We start from the raw sequence: 17,470 nt of genomic DNA, 5'->3' as shown, positions 1-17,470 counted from the left end.
GGAAATGCTTAACATCAAATATCAGAATTAAAGTGGACATTTTATACAATAGATGAGAAGATGAAAGTAAAGAGTTGATAGTTCCGTTATAGTAAGGCAGTGTAAAATTTGTATAGTAGAAAGCGAACAAAGAACAATTTTGAGGAAGGTACGAATTGGGTAGAGCATTTCCTTTATCAAGCTCATCCGTTAATGCGGGATGGTAAGGGTTGTTTCCCCCTACCACCACTGACAAAAGGGATTATTGCCGATTTGCTCATGTACCTCCAGTTCTATCGATTGTTTCACACTCAAGTCGCCACCTGACGTAAACAACTACCCGATTCGTACCTTCCTCAAAATTGTCCTTTGCTCGCTTTCTACTTTGTATATACAACTTTCACACTGCCGTACTATAACGGAACTATCATTTCTATAATTTAATCTCCTCATCTATCGTATAAAATCTCCACTTTAAGTCTGATATTTGACGTTAATCATCTCCGGCTATGGAAATCGTTAAATTCTTGCATGAAGTAATAACACATGATTAGTTAAAGTAGATTATTTTCGTTTTTTATTGATCCTTCTAGGAACTCCCTGGAAGATCCTTCTATAAATCCATTTAAAATTTATTTGAATTCTCTTTAGAATTTCCATGCAACTGACCTAAGAAATTTCATACATTTTCGTTTAGAATAATCTTGGATTTTTCCCCTGCATTCAATTGGAAATTCAATTCGTATTCTCCTTAGAACTTCCATAGTATTTCCTCAGAATCCTCAAAACAATAATCCATCACAGAATAACTTGGAAAATCTTCTCAGAATTCCTTTGAGATTGAACCCTCAAAATTCGATTCCATTGGAATTCTTCTCGGAATTTATTTCGAACTCTTAAGAATTCTATTGGAAGTATCTTCAGAAATCACCCAGAATTCTTTTCGAACTTTCTTTGGAGTGCACAGGTTTTTCATGCAATTGTCATCAGAACTAATTTTGAATTGTTACTAGAATCCTAATCCAATCATTCTTTTCAGAACTCTCGTTAAAATTCACTCTCAATTATATTTGAATTATTTCCTAAACTGTTTCAGAGCTGAATTTTGCGTATCTAATAGTTTAAACAATAATCAAAAGCGACGCTCGTATTTGTTAAGCCCCGTTTAACTATGTGGGTAAACCTGGCTTAAGATTTGAGCGGAGATAAAGAAATCGATCCTCAGAGCACTTAATTTTACATGAGACTTTCGTAGTTTGTACTTTGTTACTCTTCTCTGATATATCATGGTGTCATCCTAGATTCCTTTAAAATTCTCCTAAATTTACTTTGGATTTTTTAAAGTTCTTAATCATCATTGAAAGACTTTTGAAATTCTATCACAAACGAATACCTTTGGAAAGTTTCCAAGGTTCACAATTTATTTTCTGGGAAAGGAGGTATATTTTCCCCGATTTTTAATCGAAAATGAAAGGCATTTCCCAATAGTTTTCCTGGTGTTCTAAAGTTTTGCGGTTCACTGGTCACTCTGGTTAAAATTTTCAATTTTTTTAACAGATATGTATACTTTATTAAAACTACATACTGTAGACTTTCTAAGTGTCAACTACTCAATTTAATTTTGTTGAAATTTTTAAATTTCACTGTATTTTAATAGTGAAAAAGTGACTTTAGTGACTATTTTTACGGAAATAGTGACTTTAGTGACTTTTTGGTGTAAAAAGTGACTTTTTAGTGACAGACTTCAAAATAGTGACCAAGTCACTAAAAAGTGACCTACTACCAGCCCTGCCAGAGGATCATCACCCATCGTTTTAAACATATGCTGCACTTTCATTGGTGGAAAAATGACAGCACAGCGAACAAAAAATAATCGATTAGATGTTAATCGAATAATTTAAAAAATGGGACATATCTGATTTTGGTGTGATTATTTTGATAAAAAAGAGCGCAAAATTTCATCTCTACCGAGGGGGCAGCAAAACCACAAAATTACCTTGCATACGGGGGGTATTCATTGGATGAAAGGGACCGTGAAAGAGAACACTAAAATAGAAAGTTTTTCTTCTGACTGTTTTCATCTTAGTATTCATCTTTGGCCTAACTAAAGCATGTTACAACATTGTCGTCGAAGAGTTTTTTTTTTAGAAAATTACTTGTGGAACATTTTTCTACATTTAAAAACGATATCTCGTTGTCTTACCCTCGTTTGAGTAATGTTTCAAATTGAGTACCCCCCATAAAAATCTAGAATTCATGGAAATTCACTATAAAAACCATAGTATGTGCTGTATGTGCATAGTATGCCACTTTAATAATGTTACCGGTCTTGCCTGATTATAAGAATAACACAACTTTCCAGGACTGAGAAAATTCACCATATTTGACTTTCTTGTTGGCCTCTGATTAAAAGTCTAGAACATACTTAAGGGCCACCCACAATAGTCCGTCTCCGTCACCGTCACCGTCAGCGTCAACTGACAGCTTGGTTTGAGCCAACGCTATTCCGTTTAGCAACCCACAAAGATGCGTTGCGCTCACTGCACGTCAGTACTAAAACGCTGACGCTGTGCTAAATTTTGAAAATTTTCAAAATTGACACAGCGTCATGTTGCTGTTTTGTTACATCAGCGTAATCAGAAGCGTATGTTGTGCCGTGTTGCTTTGAACACATCATGGAAAACATTGTTAGTAGGAATTTGCATTTGTAAGAAGGGCTAACCCCAATTCCCAAACAAATTCCAGTGATTTTTTTCAATAAAATACAACTAGTGAAATAGCTTTGTATACAATTTAAACTATTGCAATGTTTTATACCGACAGTGAGCATGCATAAGGGCCTATATGCGATGATCGATTCTCTTCGTCGATTTTCTCTTTTGTTAATAACTCGCTAGATTTGACGTTTCTCGGTGCGTTTGCTGTTGCTTTTGATAGTCAATACAACCTGTCACTACTCTGCATTGACCAAATTCTAGAAAATTGTTTCGCTTAGCTGTAGAATGCAATAAGAAAATCGATGAAGAGAATCGATCATCGCGTATTCGCCCTTATGCATGCTCACTGTCGATATATCCTTAAACAATATTGTGTGAATACATGTTTGGCCAACACATTTCGGTTAACGTATGCAGATCGTGTCGCATTGTTGTCTCTTTGAAGGGCCGCAGAGTTAATACATCTCAGAGGAACAACTAATGTACGCCATTCACCAGGTTCGCTGACGTTCCCATCACCATCCCTTCTGGCTCTGGACAGCCGTTGATTGAAGTTGTCTTGAATTGGAGGTAGGTCAACACCTGGATATGGCCGGAGCAAGTTATTCTTAAGAGGAAATGCAGCACCCCAACAATGAAATACGGCATTACTTCATTTGAGCCTGGTAACTTGCCCGGTGCTGGCAAATCCAACTCGCCATTCACCAATCGCCTCCCAAATTCAGAATGCTCGGACTTTTTTTTTAAATACATATTAAATCTTCTACCAAAACAAATGATCAAAACGAGATTATGTTACTGTAAAAACGTAACGCGTCACGCAAGCACTACGTCAATGCGTCCGTCAGCATTTTTAGTACATGACGGATGCGTTGACGCTGACGGTGACGGACTATTGTGGGTGGCCCTTTATACCCTAGCACGACCTAATGTTTTAGTACCACCCTCTATATGAATTTTGGTATGTTGTCCCGATGATGGTCGTATGCTGCCTAACTAAAGCATGTTACGATATTGCTGTCTGAGAGTTTTTTGTTGGAAACGATTAGGGAAACATTTTTCAAGAATATTTGAAAACGATATATCGCCGTCTTAGTCCTCGTTTGGGTGATTTTTAAAATTGGGCATCCCCGCTCAAAAATATAAAATCCATATAAATTCACAGTACAACCATTACACATACTAGTATTCCTCATTTTGGTGATTTTTCTTATAAAGTACTCACTCAAAGATCTAAAGTTATAGGAAATGCTAAATAAAACCAAATTTGCAACTATTCATTATTACTCGGCTTCAAATAAGTTCCAGCATAATTCTGTCAACAGAGATACCATTTTTTTCATGCATACCAAGCTTCAAAAGGTGCAGCATTTGGAATCTTTCGCCGTGTTCATCGGTTTCGGTGCTCAATTGTTTTTCGAGTTAGAGATAGCAATGCAGGAAATGGATTTTTAGGGACATGTGCACATTTATATCGTTGAGCCCGATTATCATACTCTCAGTAATTGATCGGAATCTTGGAGACCGATTTGTTCCGAAATAATTATGAATCACATCTTTAGCGCATCTCCAGGCAACTTTTTCCTTCTTTCCTTTATTTAACGTCGGTCTCTGTTCCGCAATCTAGTGCCAATCACCGACGGACATCGATTGCCATCCATTGACGGCAATCGAATGTGCAGGAAGGCAGCTTCCACACCTGCGTAGGATATCGCACACATTCAACACACATGGGCCGGGACCAACGACTTTACTTCCCTTCCGAAGGAAGACGTGACCAGAGATTTTTATGTCTCAGAAAAATCCCACCGACCTCGGCTGGGATTGAACCCAGACCCATTGGTGTGTTAGAAAGCAGTCACGCTTACCACTACACCACCGGCGCCGGCAACTTTTTCCTTCGTCAAAAGATTGTTTTCGAAGACTGTACTCTTCTCTAGCTTCCTAATATCCGGGCTATTAAGTATTCCTGCCGAACGAATATAATTAAGATTATTTTATCATATAGATATTTACTTGCTACCTTGTTTAAGCTTAGCTGGTCTTAGTTTCTGAAACAAGTCACGCAAACATAGAAACGCTGGCATTTTCTTGTCCAATGACTTAATAAAGTTTTTAACTATCCCTAGCTGATGTGAAGGGGAAGAAGCAAGATTGAGTCTCTGGGAACGAGATTACATTAGATTTCCTTAGCTGGTGACGTCCACGCATTTCCCAATCAGTTTTCAGTATACGACCATCATAAAGATGGCGGTACCAAAAAATTAGGAAGTGTTAGGATATAAGTATGTTTCAAGACTTTTACTCAGGGGACAAGAAGAAAGTCAAATATGGTAAATTTTCTCAGTCCTAGAAAGTTGTGTTATTCTGGCAATGAAAGGCCAATAATATTTTTAAATTGAATAAAATAACAATAAAGTATGATTAAAATCGTCGGATTTAGAGTGTTTTCATTTTTATGGATTGGTAAAATAATTACGTCATGGAAATCTCAACATACCAGCACATACTACGGGTTTTATAGTGAATTTCCATGAATTCTAGATTTTTAGGGAGGTACTCAATTTGAAAAACCACCCAAACGAAGGGTAAGACAACAAGATATCGTTTTCAAATATTCTAGAAAAATGTTCCTCGAGTAATTTTCTACAAGAAAATCTTCGAATGCAATGTCGAAACATGCTTTAGTTAGGCAGTATACGACTGACATCGGGACAACATACCAAACTTCATAAAGAGGGCGGTACCACAAAATTAGGACGTGTTAGGATATTGGTATTACATACACGCTTCCAGGTTCGAAAATATTCTTTTTAAAACTGGAACGTATTTAGTTTATGTATTTTTAAATTGTAAAATGTATTTGAACTCTTCTACAAAGTTGTAAGTGCTCTAAAAATTCACATTTTTGCTGAGAAAACAAATCGCTATCTCTTTGTTTTAAGGATTTATGTCCGTTTGTATAATGTTTTAACGCTATTTTTAAGGGGGTGTATCTTGCAGGTTAGCAGGTATTAGTAGCTGATATCAACGTTATTTTGTTCAGCAACTTATACATCACTTTTACACATACAATTCATAGGGGGTTCCAACGGGATTCCTAATGAATTTTCTATTAAAGTACTAAGTATTTACATTAGGGTACCTGCAAGATACACCCCTTAAAGACAGTGTTAAAAAATATTTAAACGCAGAGATAGCGATTTGCTTCCTGCAGCAGAAATGTGCAGAGCAATTACAACTTTGTAGAACATTGAAAAAAAAAAAAATCAAACAAGAAAGTTATGATAAAAAAAAACGGTTTTTAAGGGGGAACTGCCGTTTGTACTCCAGGGAAGTCGAGAAATTTTCCAACCTGAAAAATTCCTAGACCGGGCCTGGAATCGCACCCAGCCACCTCCAGCATGGTCTTGCTTTGTAGCTGCACCTTTTCTGACTGAGCTAAGGGAGGGGTGTACAACCCCCCTTGATCAAAAATTTTCACCACTCAAGAAACGAAGAAACATTCTAGAAGACATCAAAATGTTACACTCATTATTTTCGTCGAAAATGGCCATGTCCCAATTTCTTTGATTTCGTCCCACTGTGCGCCCGGTCCAAAACAAGCTCTCTAGAACCAACCAGCGGGAGGATACACGAGGCACGATGTTGCATGGCAATACTCACCTGTAGGCCAAATCGAACGCCTGCCCGATCGTGAGCGTAATGTCTGACGCCAGTTTGTTCGAGATGAACACGAAGCACTCGTGCTGGCCACCGTCCTGCTGCTGTTGCTGGTCGCCCGAGTGCGACGAGTGCGTGTCGTCACTGCTTGTGGCACTCAGCGATGGCGTCGCCGAACCGGACCCGGTTTTGGCAATAAAGCTGAAGAACTTTTTTACTCCCTTCTCGTCGGCACAGTAGGAGATTTTGTGCAGCGGAAACTGATGCAGGATCGTCTGGGTGCGGGGTTCCTGGTGGAATAATCCGAGCGATTAGCAATCTGTCTTGGGAGGGAATGGGACTAGGCAACGAACCTGTATCGCAACACCATCGACGCTGATGGTAATTTCGACCTTTTTCGTCTTAACATTACTGCCGCCTTCCGCTTTCTTCATTTGCTGTGTAAATTGCAACCTCCGGATGGCTTCCTTCACCACTTCGATGCCCTTCGGTTGTTCGACTGGGGTGGTACCGAGAAACTGTTTCGGAAAAAAATACGGGTTAGTTTGAGAATAATTCTGGCACTCGGGCGTTGGGATACTTACTTTGACTAGATAAGCGACATGGCCGTTGACCAGCACGTCCGGTGCATGTAACCAGTTGCGACCGTTCTTTGTGTTCTTGGCATCGTTTCCATTTTGGTTGCTGGAGTTCTGCTTGTTCCAGAACATCAGTGTGGACGCCATCGTGGCACCTCGTTCACTTCACTGTCCAACGTACCGACTAACGGCGATGGTGACCTATCTTGACGACACGCGGAGGCAGATCTCGAGCGAATGCTAGCCTCTAGAACGATCACTGCTGCCGCGAGCTCCCCGTAGTTGAACTCGATCAACTCGACGTCTGAAAGTAGAATGAGAGCAAAATGATAAGTTTGTTAACGACTAGTTCTACTGCGAAGTAGTCTCAATTGAGTCAGACATCAGCAGCGGCTCGGCTGCCGTTGTTGATGATGATCGTGACGTCCTGAAGAGACGTTTCCGGTTACTGATAGGGAGCAGGCCGGCGCGCACGCTGAGTTTATCTTGCCATTTGCCGCGGCCTTATGTGGGAGAGTATTGAGTTTCAGTTGGGCAGGCAGAGATGGCGCCAGATCCTAACTGCGTACTGTGGAGAATCTTGCATTGCGCTTGTTCGCCAATCAATTGTTTTGACAGGAAGCTTACTTAAATAGAATACGCCTCTCGTGTCAATGGGGATTGATTGTAACACACATTCGACCGACAAAGAGCTCGCGCCATTCCGAATGACTCTATGTTTACAGAAATCAGAGTTCCGGAATTTCCAAAGTGATAAACCACTTGCCCTAAGGTTTGCCCGTAGCAACATTTCCGAGAATTTGGTTGCATAGCGTTTCCGATGAAAGTGAAATACAAATCAAATTAAAATGCGCCGTCGGAAGCTTTTCAACGCTGGAAGCGGAAAATGATGAACGAAAGGGCAACTATTAATACAAACGGACGGCGAGATACAAGATAACGGACGGTCCGGAGTCGTCGTTGACGTCGTGTGAGCATGATAAGCCCCTAGAGGAATGCGAGGCAGCCCGCGATGCCCGGTGCATATTTTCATGTAGATGTAAGCGCTGTCTGATGACGGTTGCTGCTGGTAGGAAAGCGCGAAATTCCGCAACAAAAACGTGTACATGCAGTTTTGTTTTTATTTTTTTCCCTCGATCTCTTTATTCCGCCCTGTATTTAATATTATGGCACGAATACAGTGATGCTGGTCGTATCATGTTCATCTCGTGGCATGACCCGAGAGGAGCGGTGTACCATGATCATCCCTTCGTAGAGAAATATTTCATGTGTGTTTACTCCATATGTGACCAGTGTTTTCTGATTTTATCGACCCCATTAGACCGGTTAATATAATTCTTTGATGTCGATATACTCATAGAGAAATTCATGTATGATGAATTCGGTAAACGTGTTTGTGTATCTTGGGCTTAATTTGGTTTCAGTTCTGTGTCCGTTACTGTACGATAACGGATTATTTGGTTTATTATAGTTTGTGAAATGTACAAGACTTCAAGAAACCTTCGAGTTATTGCCACTTTTAAGTATCTTAAGGTAAAACAATCCACGGGTTCCCATGTAGAATATTAAAAAAATATCTCAAGTCCACCACAGGGTGATCCGGAATAACTGTCACTTTAAAGAAATTCATTACGATTGAACGCTTGCATGCATTTTTGATATCAGTATATTTCAGATATACTACATATGGGGAAGAGCGCTACTTGGTCAAAATCGCCCATTTCCGTTCTGTCATGCAGAAATCATCAATAATATCAATCACCATGCACAAAACAATATTACGTTTGATCCGATCCGTTAGTTCATAAGCCACAACATGACCCAACAAACAATTTTAGCTGCAGCTTAGCTTATACAGGCAAAAATTAGCTGCATTAGGCAAATTTTGGCTGTATAAGCTAATCTACAGCTAAAATTGTTTGTTGGGGAAGCCTATTACAGCGCATTATATGAATATTTACACTCATTGTTCTGAAAACAAAAGAAGCGCTCCTAGCGAATCCACTTTTTCTACCATCATCCGAACGACGAAGAAAACCTAATGGCATTTCAATGCGTTAGGACGGAATTGAAACTCATAGGACGAATTTAGAATCAAGAAGCAGTGCTAGATTTTTAATAATATCTCAACATTGTTTGACTGTTTGTCAAATCCAACGGTACGTATGGAAAGGTGAATAAATTTAGAAGTTATCTTTGATGAAAACATTCCATGTTTTGTTCAAACCCTTTAAAAAAAGAGAGTGCGGGATGTGCTTACCCAACAAACATTGAGCGCTGAATAAGAGCTTATTAAGACAAAAATATGCTTCTTCAGCTAATTAAAAGCTTAATCAGCTCAAATTGTTTGTTGGATAGTAAGACGGAAATTAGATCAAAACCCCTATAACGCTCAACTTAGCATACTTAAATTCAAATCTCATCCACATTTGATCACAGCTGGCAGACACGTTTTAGTTCCAGCACTTCTGGTATTTAACGGATTTTCCAAGTATGATTCCTTTGTACAGTCAAGATTCCTATAATACGGTTAAAAGGGGCCATGCAATATGACCCGGTATTGACGAATACACGGACCATATGGAATTGGAGCTAATGGGGACAAACTCTTTTTGTAGGTTTATTTGAAGCGATAACTTGCTGGTGTCTCCTGAAAAGCTATTAACAAGATAAATGACCACCTTTTGGGAAAAACCTAGAGCTCCCCGGATTTTTCGAAACCGTAAAAGTGGTCAAATTCATGAAACTGATCCTAGAGATCCGTGTTTTTACCCTTCTTACAAAGAAGGGTATAGATATCACTTGAAAAACCGACTATCGATCCGAGGCCCGGAGGGCCGAGTGTCATATACCATTCGACTCAGCTCGACGAGATCGGAACATGTCTGTGTGTGTGTGTGTGTGTGTGTGTGTACGTGTGTATGTGTGTGTGTATGTAACGAAATGAATGCGCTCACGTTTCTCAGCAACCGCTCAACCGATTTGGACAAACTCGGCGCCAAATGATAGGTCTTGGGGTCCCATTGAACGGTTTTGGAATCGGTGAACCGGTTCCGGAGATATGGCCGGAATAAGATCCGGTGAATATGGGCCTTCACGCTGGATTTAACGGAAAACGTATCAAAACCATCATGCGACACATCAAATTACTACAGAATTCAAAAATAAGATCAATGCAAGTCGTGTTAAGTGTTCCAGACCACATTGGAAACACTTGGACATGTTCCGGGTACCCCGAGGAAGTTGCTTGAATATGAATTGAATTAAAACCCATTAAATCACATTAAAATACGATGATAAGGTGATTGGTAGCCTCACTACACCCGGATATATTCCGGGTACCCCCAGGCAATGGCGTAGCGTCACTGGATGACACGGGGGTGGGGGGCTTGGTCACTGATAATGACAATAAAATAAATAAACTTGAATAAGTAAGAAGGGTCTGATCACACCATAGGTGGATAAATTCGGGTTTTTTTTTTTCGGAACCGCTCATAGACTTCTTATCATAATGCATTTATTGTTGTTACTGGAATTTGGACGCAGGGGATCATGTAACTGTCCTCCGGAACATCCGAAACATTCGTAACACTGGTAAATTCATGAAACTGATGCTAGAACCCAGCGGTTTTTTTTCGAAACCTCTCATAGACGTCTTATCCGAATGATTTTGAAGTTATGACCGCAACTTGGACACTGACAACACCGGGGTGGTAAACTAGAAGATCCGGAACATCCAGAAAAGTGGTCAATTCATAAAACTGATCCTAGAGCTCCGCGGTTTTTTTTCGAAACCACTCATAGACATGTCATCAGAATGAATTCGAAGTTATGACTGGAATATGGACGCTGGGGCTCAAGGGATAGTTCACCGGAGGATCCAGATCGTCGGTAGAAGTGGTCAGTTCATGAAACTGATCCTAATGCTCCGTGTTTTTTTTTTCCAAACGTTTGAATGAATTCGGTGTTGCGACCGAAATATGAATCATGAACATCCACGAGTTTCTTGAAAAAATACGCTAGCTAAAAACGATGTAGGGGAATTTACGTATTCTCGGCAATCTAAGCAGCTTCCGCACTTCTATTAGCTTTTTCTCAGTGTCACGCACACATATGACGTGTCTGTTTGTTTACATTTATCTGCTGCTAGCTATTCTATCCATTCCAATCGACAGAACTGTCCAAAACGGGTAGAAAACGTTTTTAAGGCACTCCAAACTTCTCAGGTGAGTGTGACTATTGTCGGCATCCTCTTTTACTTCGGCAACCTTTCCGTTTAAACTGTGTGTGCCGTATTTTCATGTGCTAATGTTTCATTTGAAGAAATACCTAGCATAACAGATTTTCTTAGCCATAAAAATGAAGATACCCCATTGAAGCTGAAAGACTAAATAATCGTTTAAATACATTCAGCAAAGTGTTTTAGTTAGAAAATACAGCGAAAATAACGTTTAAATTGTGGTTGCCGAAAACAGTCGATGGCTGCCGAAGCCATCATTTACCCTACCTTAAAACGGGGTACCATAAATATTTTTTTTAAGTTGATTCTAAATATGGTTTTCAGCAATGAATGTATTGCAATTTTTTTTTTTCAAACAATTGATTGATTGATTTATCTTTATTAAGGAGGCTTTCAGCCTGAGGCTGGTTCGCGTCAAATCTTTCAAACAAGTACTGAGGATCCTAGGATCAATTCGTTAGAAATTTAGTTAACTGTAATTAAAGTATTTGCACTATTTTTTTAGTTTTATGACCGAACATCAGTATTTTGATTAGGGGTTACTTTGATAATTCTTGATTGAATGTAGAAAAAAAAAATGCGTGAAGCTCAAACAATTTAGTTTTTGAAATATGAAACTTTGAATGAGTATATAGTCAAAAATTATCATAAGCAATAAGAAAACAACATTGAATTGGTGATGGCTATATCGGAAATACATTTCATAAGGTATGGTTTGAGTGCTTTTTCAAACAAGCCAAAAACAAGAAAATTGTTTTATGTTTAATATGTTTGTTAAGGGGGGAGTACACTTAGAATTTTCAAAAAAAATCATTTTTTTTGGCTTAAAATGTTCCTTGGGATGTATACTTTAATTTAGAAAATACTCCAAGTCCGCCAGAATATTCCTTACCGCTTTACGAAGCGATTTCCTAAAACATGTACCGGCGCGCTGAGAGAGCATTGAAATCTTTAAACGCGTTTATCTCGAAACGGGGTTTTTCAAACTGGCGTGGGAAATAACTCTAACCAGTTATCATCAAATTTGGATATCGCCTAGGTTTTCTTGTTTAGAATTAAATTCTGCTTAGAAATATGTATCCACTTTTCGATTTTGTCAAAAATGGATTTTTAATCCACGATTTTGTAAGCATTTTTAGGATGAAAAAATGGATTTTTTTTCCCTAAGGCCACAACTTTTGAAAAAATTAATTTAAAAAAAATCGGAATACGTATTTCTAACCCAAATTTCATTACTAATCAGGATTTTTGTTCGATTTATGTTCCAGGATCACACGGAAAGGAGTATTTTCCCACGCCATTTTCCGACTTCCACGCGAGGACACCCGCGCGACCTGGTGCACCGGCCACGGGGAGACACCAATCAAGTTCAAAAAAATACAAATTGTAGTTCGAAGGATGACTTCTAAATGGGTTGTAACATATTTGCCCTCCCTGAGTGTTTTATTGCTTAAAAAAATTAACGAAAATGCCTTACTTTTTGGACGTTCAAAGTGTACTACCCCCTTAAATATGTAAAACATATTATATAAAAACTATATACGATATCAACGGAAATATCCTAAGCTACTATATGGAACCAATGTTTCCAATTCTGAAAAAGTGCAGCGCGTAAATTTAAATTGTATTCTACTATCAAAGTTACCCGCATTATCAAAGATACCCCATTTTACGGTACCCTTTTTTGTTTGTTTTGTTTCTCAAAAAAGTGCACATGATAGGTTGTATTCGTAAAGTAGAAATGACTAACTGTTACCTACAAATTAAATAGTTACGTATTTGAGGGCTAAACATTACTCATTTGCGGGAATAAAAATTTAAACCCACACGTAAAACCGTAGTACCCTTAAATTCTGCTTTTTGAATGAAAAAGAGCACGTACTCAATGGATGGGTAACGGTTTTAACGCACAAATGAGCAACTTTTACCCACAAACACTTACACGAGGGAACGCTGATGAATGTGGGTAACAGGTATTAATTTATGGGAAATGTTTACCATTTCATCCATTGAATATAGCACTTTTTCGAGAAATATCACTTTTTCGAGAAATGGATATTTCTCGAAACACATATGTGATACACGCTAAAAACGAGTTTCCTTATATTATGTCAAAAGAAACCGATGTTGGGGGAAGCCAAACCAAATTTCAAAACAAAATTGTACTTTTCAATAAATCGGTACAATTTTAAACGTTCAAATTAGCAACTGCCTAACTAACAATTTTAGCTTATTTTTGCCTGTATAAGCTGGTCTGCGGCTTAAATTGTTTGTTGGGTGTTATTCACAAACATAAAAATATTCAAGTAACTTAAAAATTACCCATCCGTTGAGTAGGAACACTTTTTGCAGAAATGGGTACGTCTCCATACAAAATTCAAAATTAGGTCCTCGTTTTTAGCGTGTACAAAACTAAAAAAGAGCTTTAACTAATAATGTATTACTCCATGCGTGAAGTTAACGATTTACATAGTTGAAGATGCTTAACGACAAATATCAGATTTAAAGTGTTAATTTTATACGATAGATGAGGAGATGAAAGTATAGAGTTGATAGTTCCGTTAGAGCATTGCAGCGTGAAAATTGTATATAGAGAGTAGAAAGCAAGCAAAGGTCAATTTTGAGGAAGGTACGAATCGGGTTGATCATCACTTTTACCAAACTCCCCTGTTGGGGAGGGATGATGAGGGGTATCTCCCCCGCCACCACTGGCAAAGAGATGATCACCGATTTGCTCACGTACCTTCGATGGAAAATAGTTCTATCGATTGTTCCACACTCAAGTCGTCATATAACGTAAGCATCAAGTCGATAGATTTGGAAATTGCAGCTGTTGTTCGTGACTTATCTGGGACTGAGATTTGAACTCGTAACTTTGACGTGAGAGGTAAGTAAGTAGCCAATAGTGAAAATTATATGATGACTCAGAAACTCAAATAAGATTTAATATTGAAATAAACTGTTTTTGTCATGGAACTTAAATCACATTTCATGAATTCCTCTAATTATATCGAAAATCTCAACGGAATCTTATATAAAGAGCATTTGAAGTGATTTGAATAATTATCTTTTGATTACGTTATTAATGATGAATTCATCAGAATTTATCTCAAGTACTTTAGAAATATTCCACTTCTCTTAAACTTACTAAAACTTACTACTACTACTCTTAACAAAAATAATATTGCATTCTTGAAATTCTTTGCAGAACAATGGACAACATTGTTGGAAATAGATTATTTTTTTGTAGATGCTTAACGTCAAATATCAGACTTAAGTGATCACCTATCTTGGGTCATCTTTTTTGTCAGTGTGCCGCAAGTATGCCGATTGTGTCGGTCATACAGCAAGCTGCGATTGTTTGTAAAATACCCATGCCGGCAACCCGGTATTTCTCACACGTTGAATGTTTTGGTTTGAAATCGCAAAGATAAATCGGATTGAGGACGACGCGGGAAGTGGCGGGTGTGTGAAATTTTAGTGTTTTGTGTTCATAGGATAATAAAAGTCCTGTGCTTTAGGGTTTTATAATGCCCTCAAAGACAGACCAGAAACCTAGCCTTTCGTGATGTGAAAGCAACGGTCAATCAGCGGCCGGAAAGAGTTGGTGGGGAACATTGTTGGAAACCAACTATAGAGGATGATGAATAGACTTCTGTTATTTGTTTTGTGTGAGTTGCAGTGTTATTTGAATTAATGGTACTGTCTCTTTCTCTTGAGCCCACACACCTACATTTCATAATTAGATCTTTAAGTGAGCTGCTGGTCTGAGCTCCTCTGGTATATTCAATTAGAGGATGTTCCTGAATATATAGTCAAACAGCACGTAATGTTGTGAAAAACTTCAATGACAGTTGTCCAGCAGTGCCTCATTTAATTTAAAACAATCCAATGCCTACGAGATTGTGCCGAAGGATTTGCCGATGGATGTGCCCAAGCTGTGCCGAATCTAATTTCGGCACAATGTGCTGAGTGACTTACCCCTTGAGTGAACATTTAAATAATTTATGATACTTCTGTTGTGAGCCCGGAGACGAACCAGACCAGGGCTGAAAGTCTCCTTAATAAAGATATAAAAAAATTCTGCTGTACTACGGCAGTATGAAAATTGTTTATAGAAAGTAAAAAGCGAGCTTAAAACAATTTTGAGGAAGGTGCGAATCGGGTAGAGCATCTCTTTTACCAAACTCATCCGTTGATGAGGGATAGTGAGGGGTGTTTCACCCCACCACACTGGCAAAAGGGACGATCGCCGCTTTGCTCATGTACATCCGATGTGCGGAAACAGTTCTATCAATTGATTCACCTTCAAATCGCCATCTGACGTAAGCATCTACCTGATTCGTACCTTCCTCAAAAATATCCTTTTCTCGCTTTCTACTTTCTATATACAATGTTCACACCACCGTATTACAACGGAACTAAAGTGTCCACTTTAAGTCCGATTTTTGACGTAAAGCATCTCCAACTATGTAAATCGATAGCTTAACGCATGAAGTAATGAAACATAATTAGTTAAAGTAGATTATATTCAACTTTATAATTATTCTTCCAGAATTTCCATGAAGGTTCTTCCCATCCATTCTAAATTTACTTGAATTCTCCTTAGAATTTCCATGTAATTAACCTCAGAAATATCATAAATTTCTGCTTAAAATAATCTTGGACTTCTCCCCTGAATTATATTGGAAATTCAACTCGTATTCTCCTCAGAATTCCTATGGTATTCTCTCAGAATTCTCAAAAAAAAAATCCATCTCAGAATACCCTTGAAACTCTTGGAAGAGTTTCTTTGAGATTGAACCCTCAAAAGCCGATTTCATTGAAATTTTTCTAGGAATTTATTTCGATCTCTTTAGAGTTCTCTTGGAAGCATCCTCAGAAATCATCCCAGAATTGTTCTATAACTATCCGCAGAGATCATCTTGGGGGTTCGCGGGATTCACATAGAATTCTCATCAGAGCTCTCTTAAAAAAATGAAACGCTTGTATGTGTCTTAGTTATTCACCTCCGCTTAAACCTTAAACCAGGTTTAACTATATGGGACCTCCCTTAGCACAGTCGGTAAAGGCACAGCTACAAAGCAAGACCATGCTGGAGGTGGCTGGGTTCGATTCCCGGTCCAGTCTAGGAATTTTTCGGGTTAGAAAATTGTTGGACTTCCCTGGGCATCACGAAAAAAAAAAACGCTGTAGAAAATTACTCATTGGGTATTTTTTCTTGAAAATTTGGGTAGAAGTAGTTTAGAGTGTATTGTTTACATTGTATTTTTATCGCTGTCAATTTTTCGAAAGTTGGAAAAAATGGCGTCACCCGAAAAGCAACGTCCCGAATTGATTTTGCGCAAGCACCTGGAAAATCCTAAACTTTCTCATCGGTACATCGCAACACAACTCGGAATCGTGCAGTCAACGGTGTGTCGTGTGATTAAACATTACTATGATAATCTGAGCATCGAACGGAAGGAAAAATGGGGTCAGAATGTGACCAAAAAGTTGAATCTGTCCAAGTCTTTCGTTCAGAGAGCCAAGAACCGGGAGGGACTGCATACGTACAAAGTGCAGAAGGCTCCAAATCATGACGAACGGCAAAATACGGTAGGAAAGTCACGGACCCTGAAAGTGTACACCCAGATGCTGCCGAAGCCTAATTGTCTCATCATGGATGATGAGACTTACGTCAAGGCGGAGCTTCCGGGGCTACTGTTCTTCACCGCCCAGCACAAGTTTGATGTTCCGGAGGAAGTAAGGAAGCAGAAACTTTCAAAATTTGCCAAGAAATAGATAATTTGGCAAGCGATCTGCTCATGTGGCAAACGGAGTGCGTCGTTCGTGACTACCGGGACTGTAAACGGGGAGATCTACCTCTAAGAGTGTCTACAGAAGCGCCTGCTTCCTCTGTTGAAGCATCACGAGGGCCCTACGATCTTCTGGCCGGAATTAGCTTCGTGCCACTATTCAAATGTTGTCATAGAGTGGTACGAAGCCAACGGGGTCACTTTCGTACCCAGGACATGAACCCCCCCAACGCACCGGAACTAAGTCCCATCGAAAAATACTGGGCTATTATGAAGCAGGCACTACGGAAGCATCCCAAGGAGGTCAAATCTGAGGAAGACATGAAGAAAAAGTGGGTTTCCGTACAGGAGAAGCTGCAGCCAGATGTTGTACAGAACCTAATGAGTGGAGTTAAGCGTACGGTTATAGTATTGAAGTTGAATGAAATAAATATGCCATAAGCTTACTAATGGGTTATATTTTATTGTCTGAAAGCTTGAAAAGGATCGGTCAAC

At 39.0% G+C, this 17,470-nt stretch overlaps 1 protein-coding gene and 1 long non-coding RNA gene across 3 annotated transcripts in view; one reads left to right on the top strand and one right to left on the bottom strand.

The window, feature by feature from the left end:
* The window catches only part of ced-6 (PTB domain-containing adapter protein ced-6), a 34,801-nt gene extending 27,717 nt beyond the window's left edge, over nucleotides 1-7,084 (bottom strand). For both annotated transcript variants that reach the window (XM_065226632.1, XM_065226633.1), the window contains exons 1-3: nucleotides 6,944-7,084; nucleotides 6,713-6,877; nucleotides 6,363-6,649 (exon numbers count right to left, since the gene is read on the bottom strand). In XM_065226632.1, the coding sequence (XP_065082704.1) occupies nucleotides 6,363-6,649; nucleotides 6,713-6,877; nucleotides 6,944-7,084 (593 nt within the window). The remainder of the gene's footprint in view (nucleotides 1-6,362; nucleotides 6,650-6,712; nucleotides 6,878-6,943) is intronic.
* Nucleotides 7,085-7,107: 23 nt separating this feature from the next.
* Nucleotides 7,108-17,470, top strand: part of LOC135705093 (uncharacterized) — a 142,763-nt gene continuing 132,400 nt past the window's right edge. The window contains exon 1 of the long non-coding RNA XR_010517822.1: nucleotides 7,108-7,239. This is a non-coding gene — a long non-coding RNA (uncharacterized LOC135705093). The remainder of the gene's footprint in view (nucleotides 7,240-17,470) is intronic.

Source organism: Ochlerotatus camptorhynchus, unplaced genomic scaffold (genome assembly GCF_037179485.1).
Source record: "Ochlerotatus camptorhynchus isolate MF236.1 unplaced genomic scaffold, CSIRO-AGI_Acam_v1.1 ptg000257l, whole genome shotgun sequence".
In the NCBI taxonomy this organism is placed as follows: domain Eukaryota; kingdom Metazoa; phylum Arthropoda; class Insecta; order Diptera; family Culicidae; genus Ochlerotatus; species Ochlerotatus camptorhynchus.
Note: the sequence above shows the minus strand (reverse complement) of the source record. Positions and strands in the feature narration are given on the sequence as shown.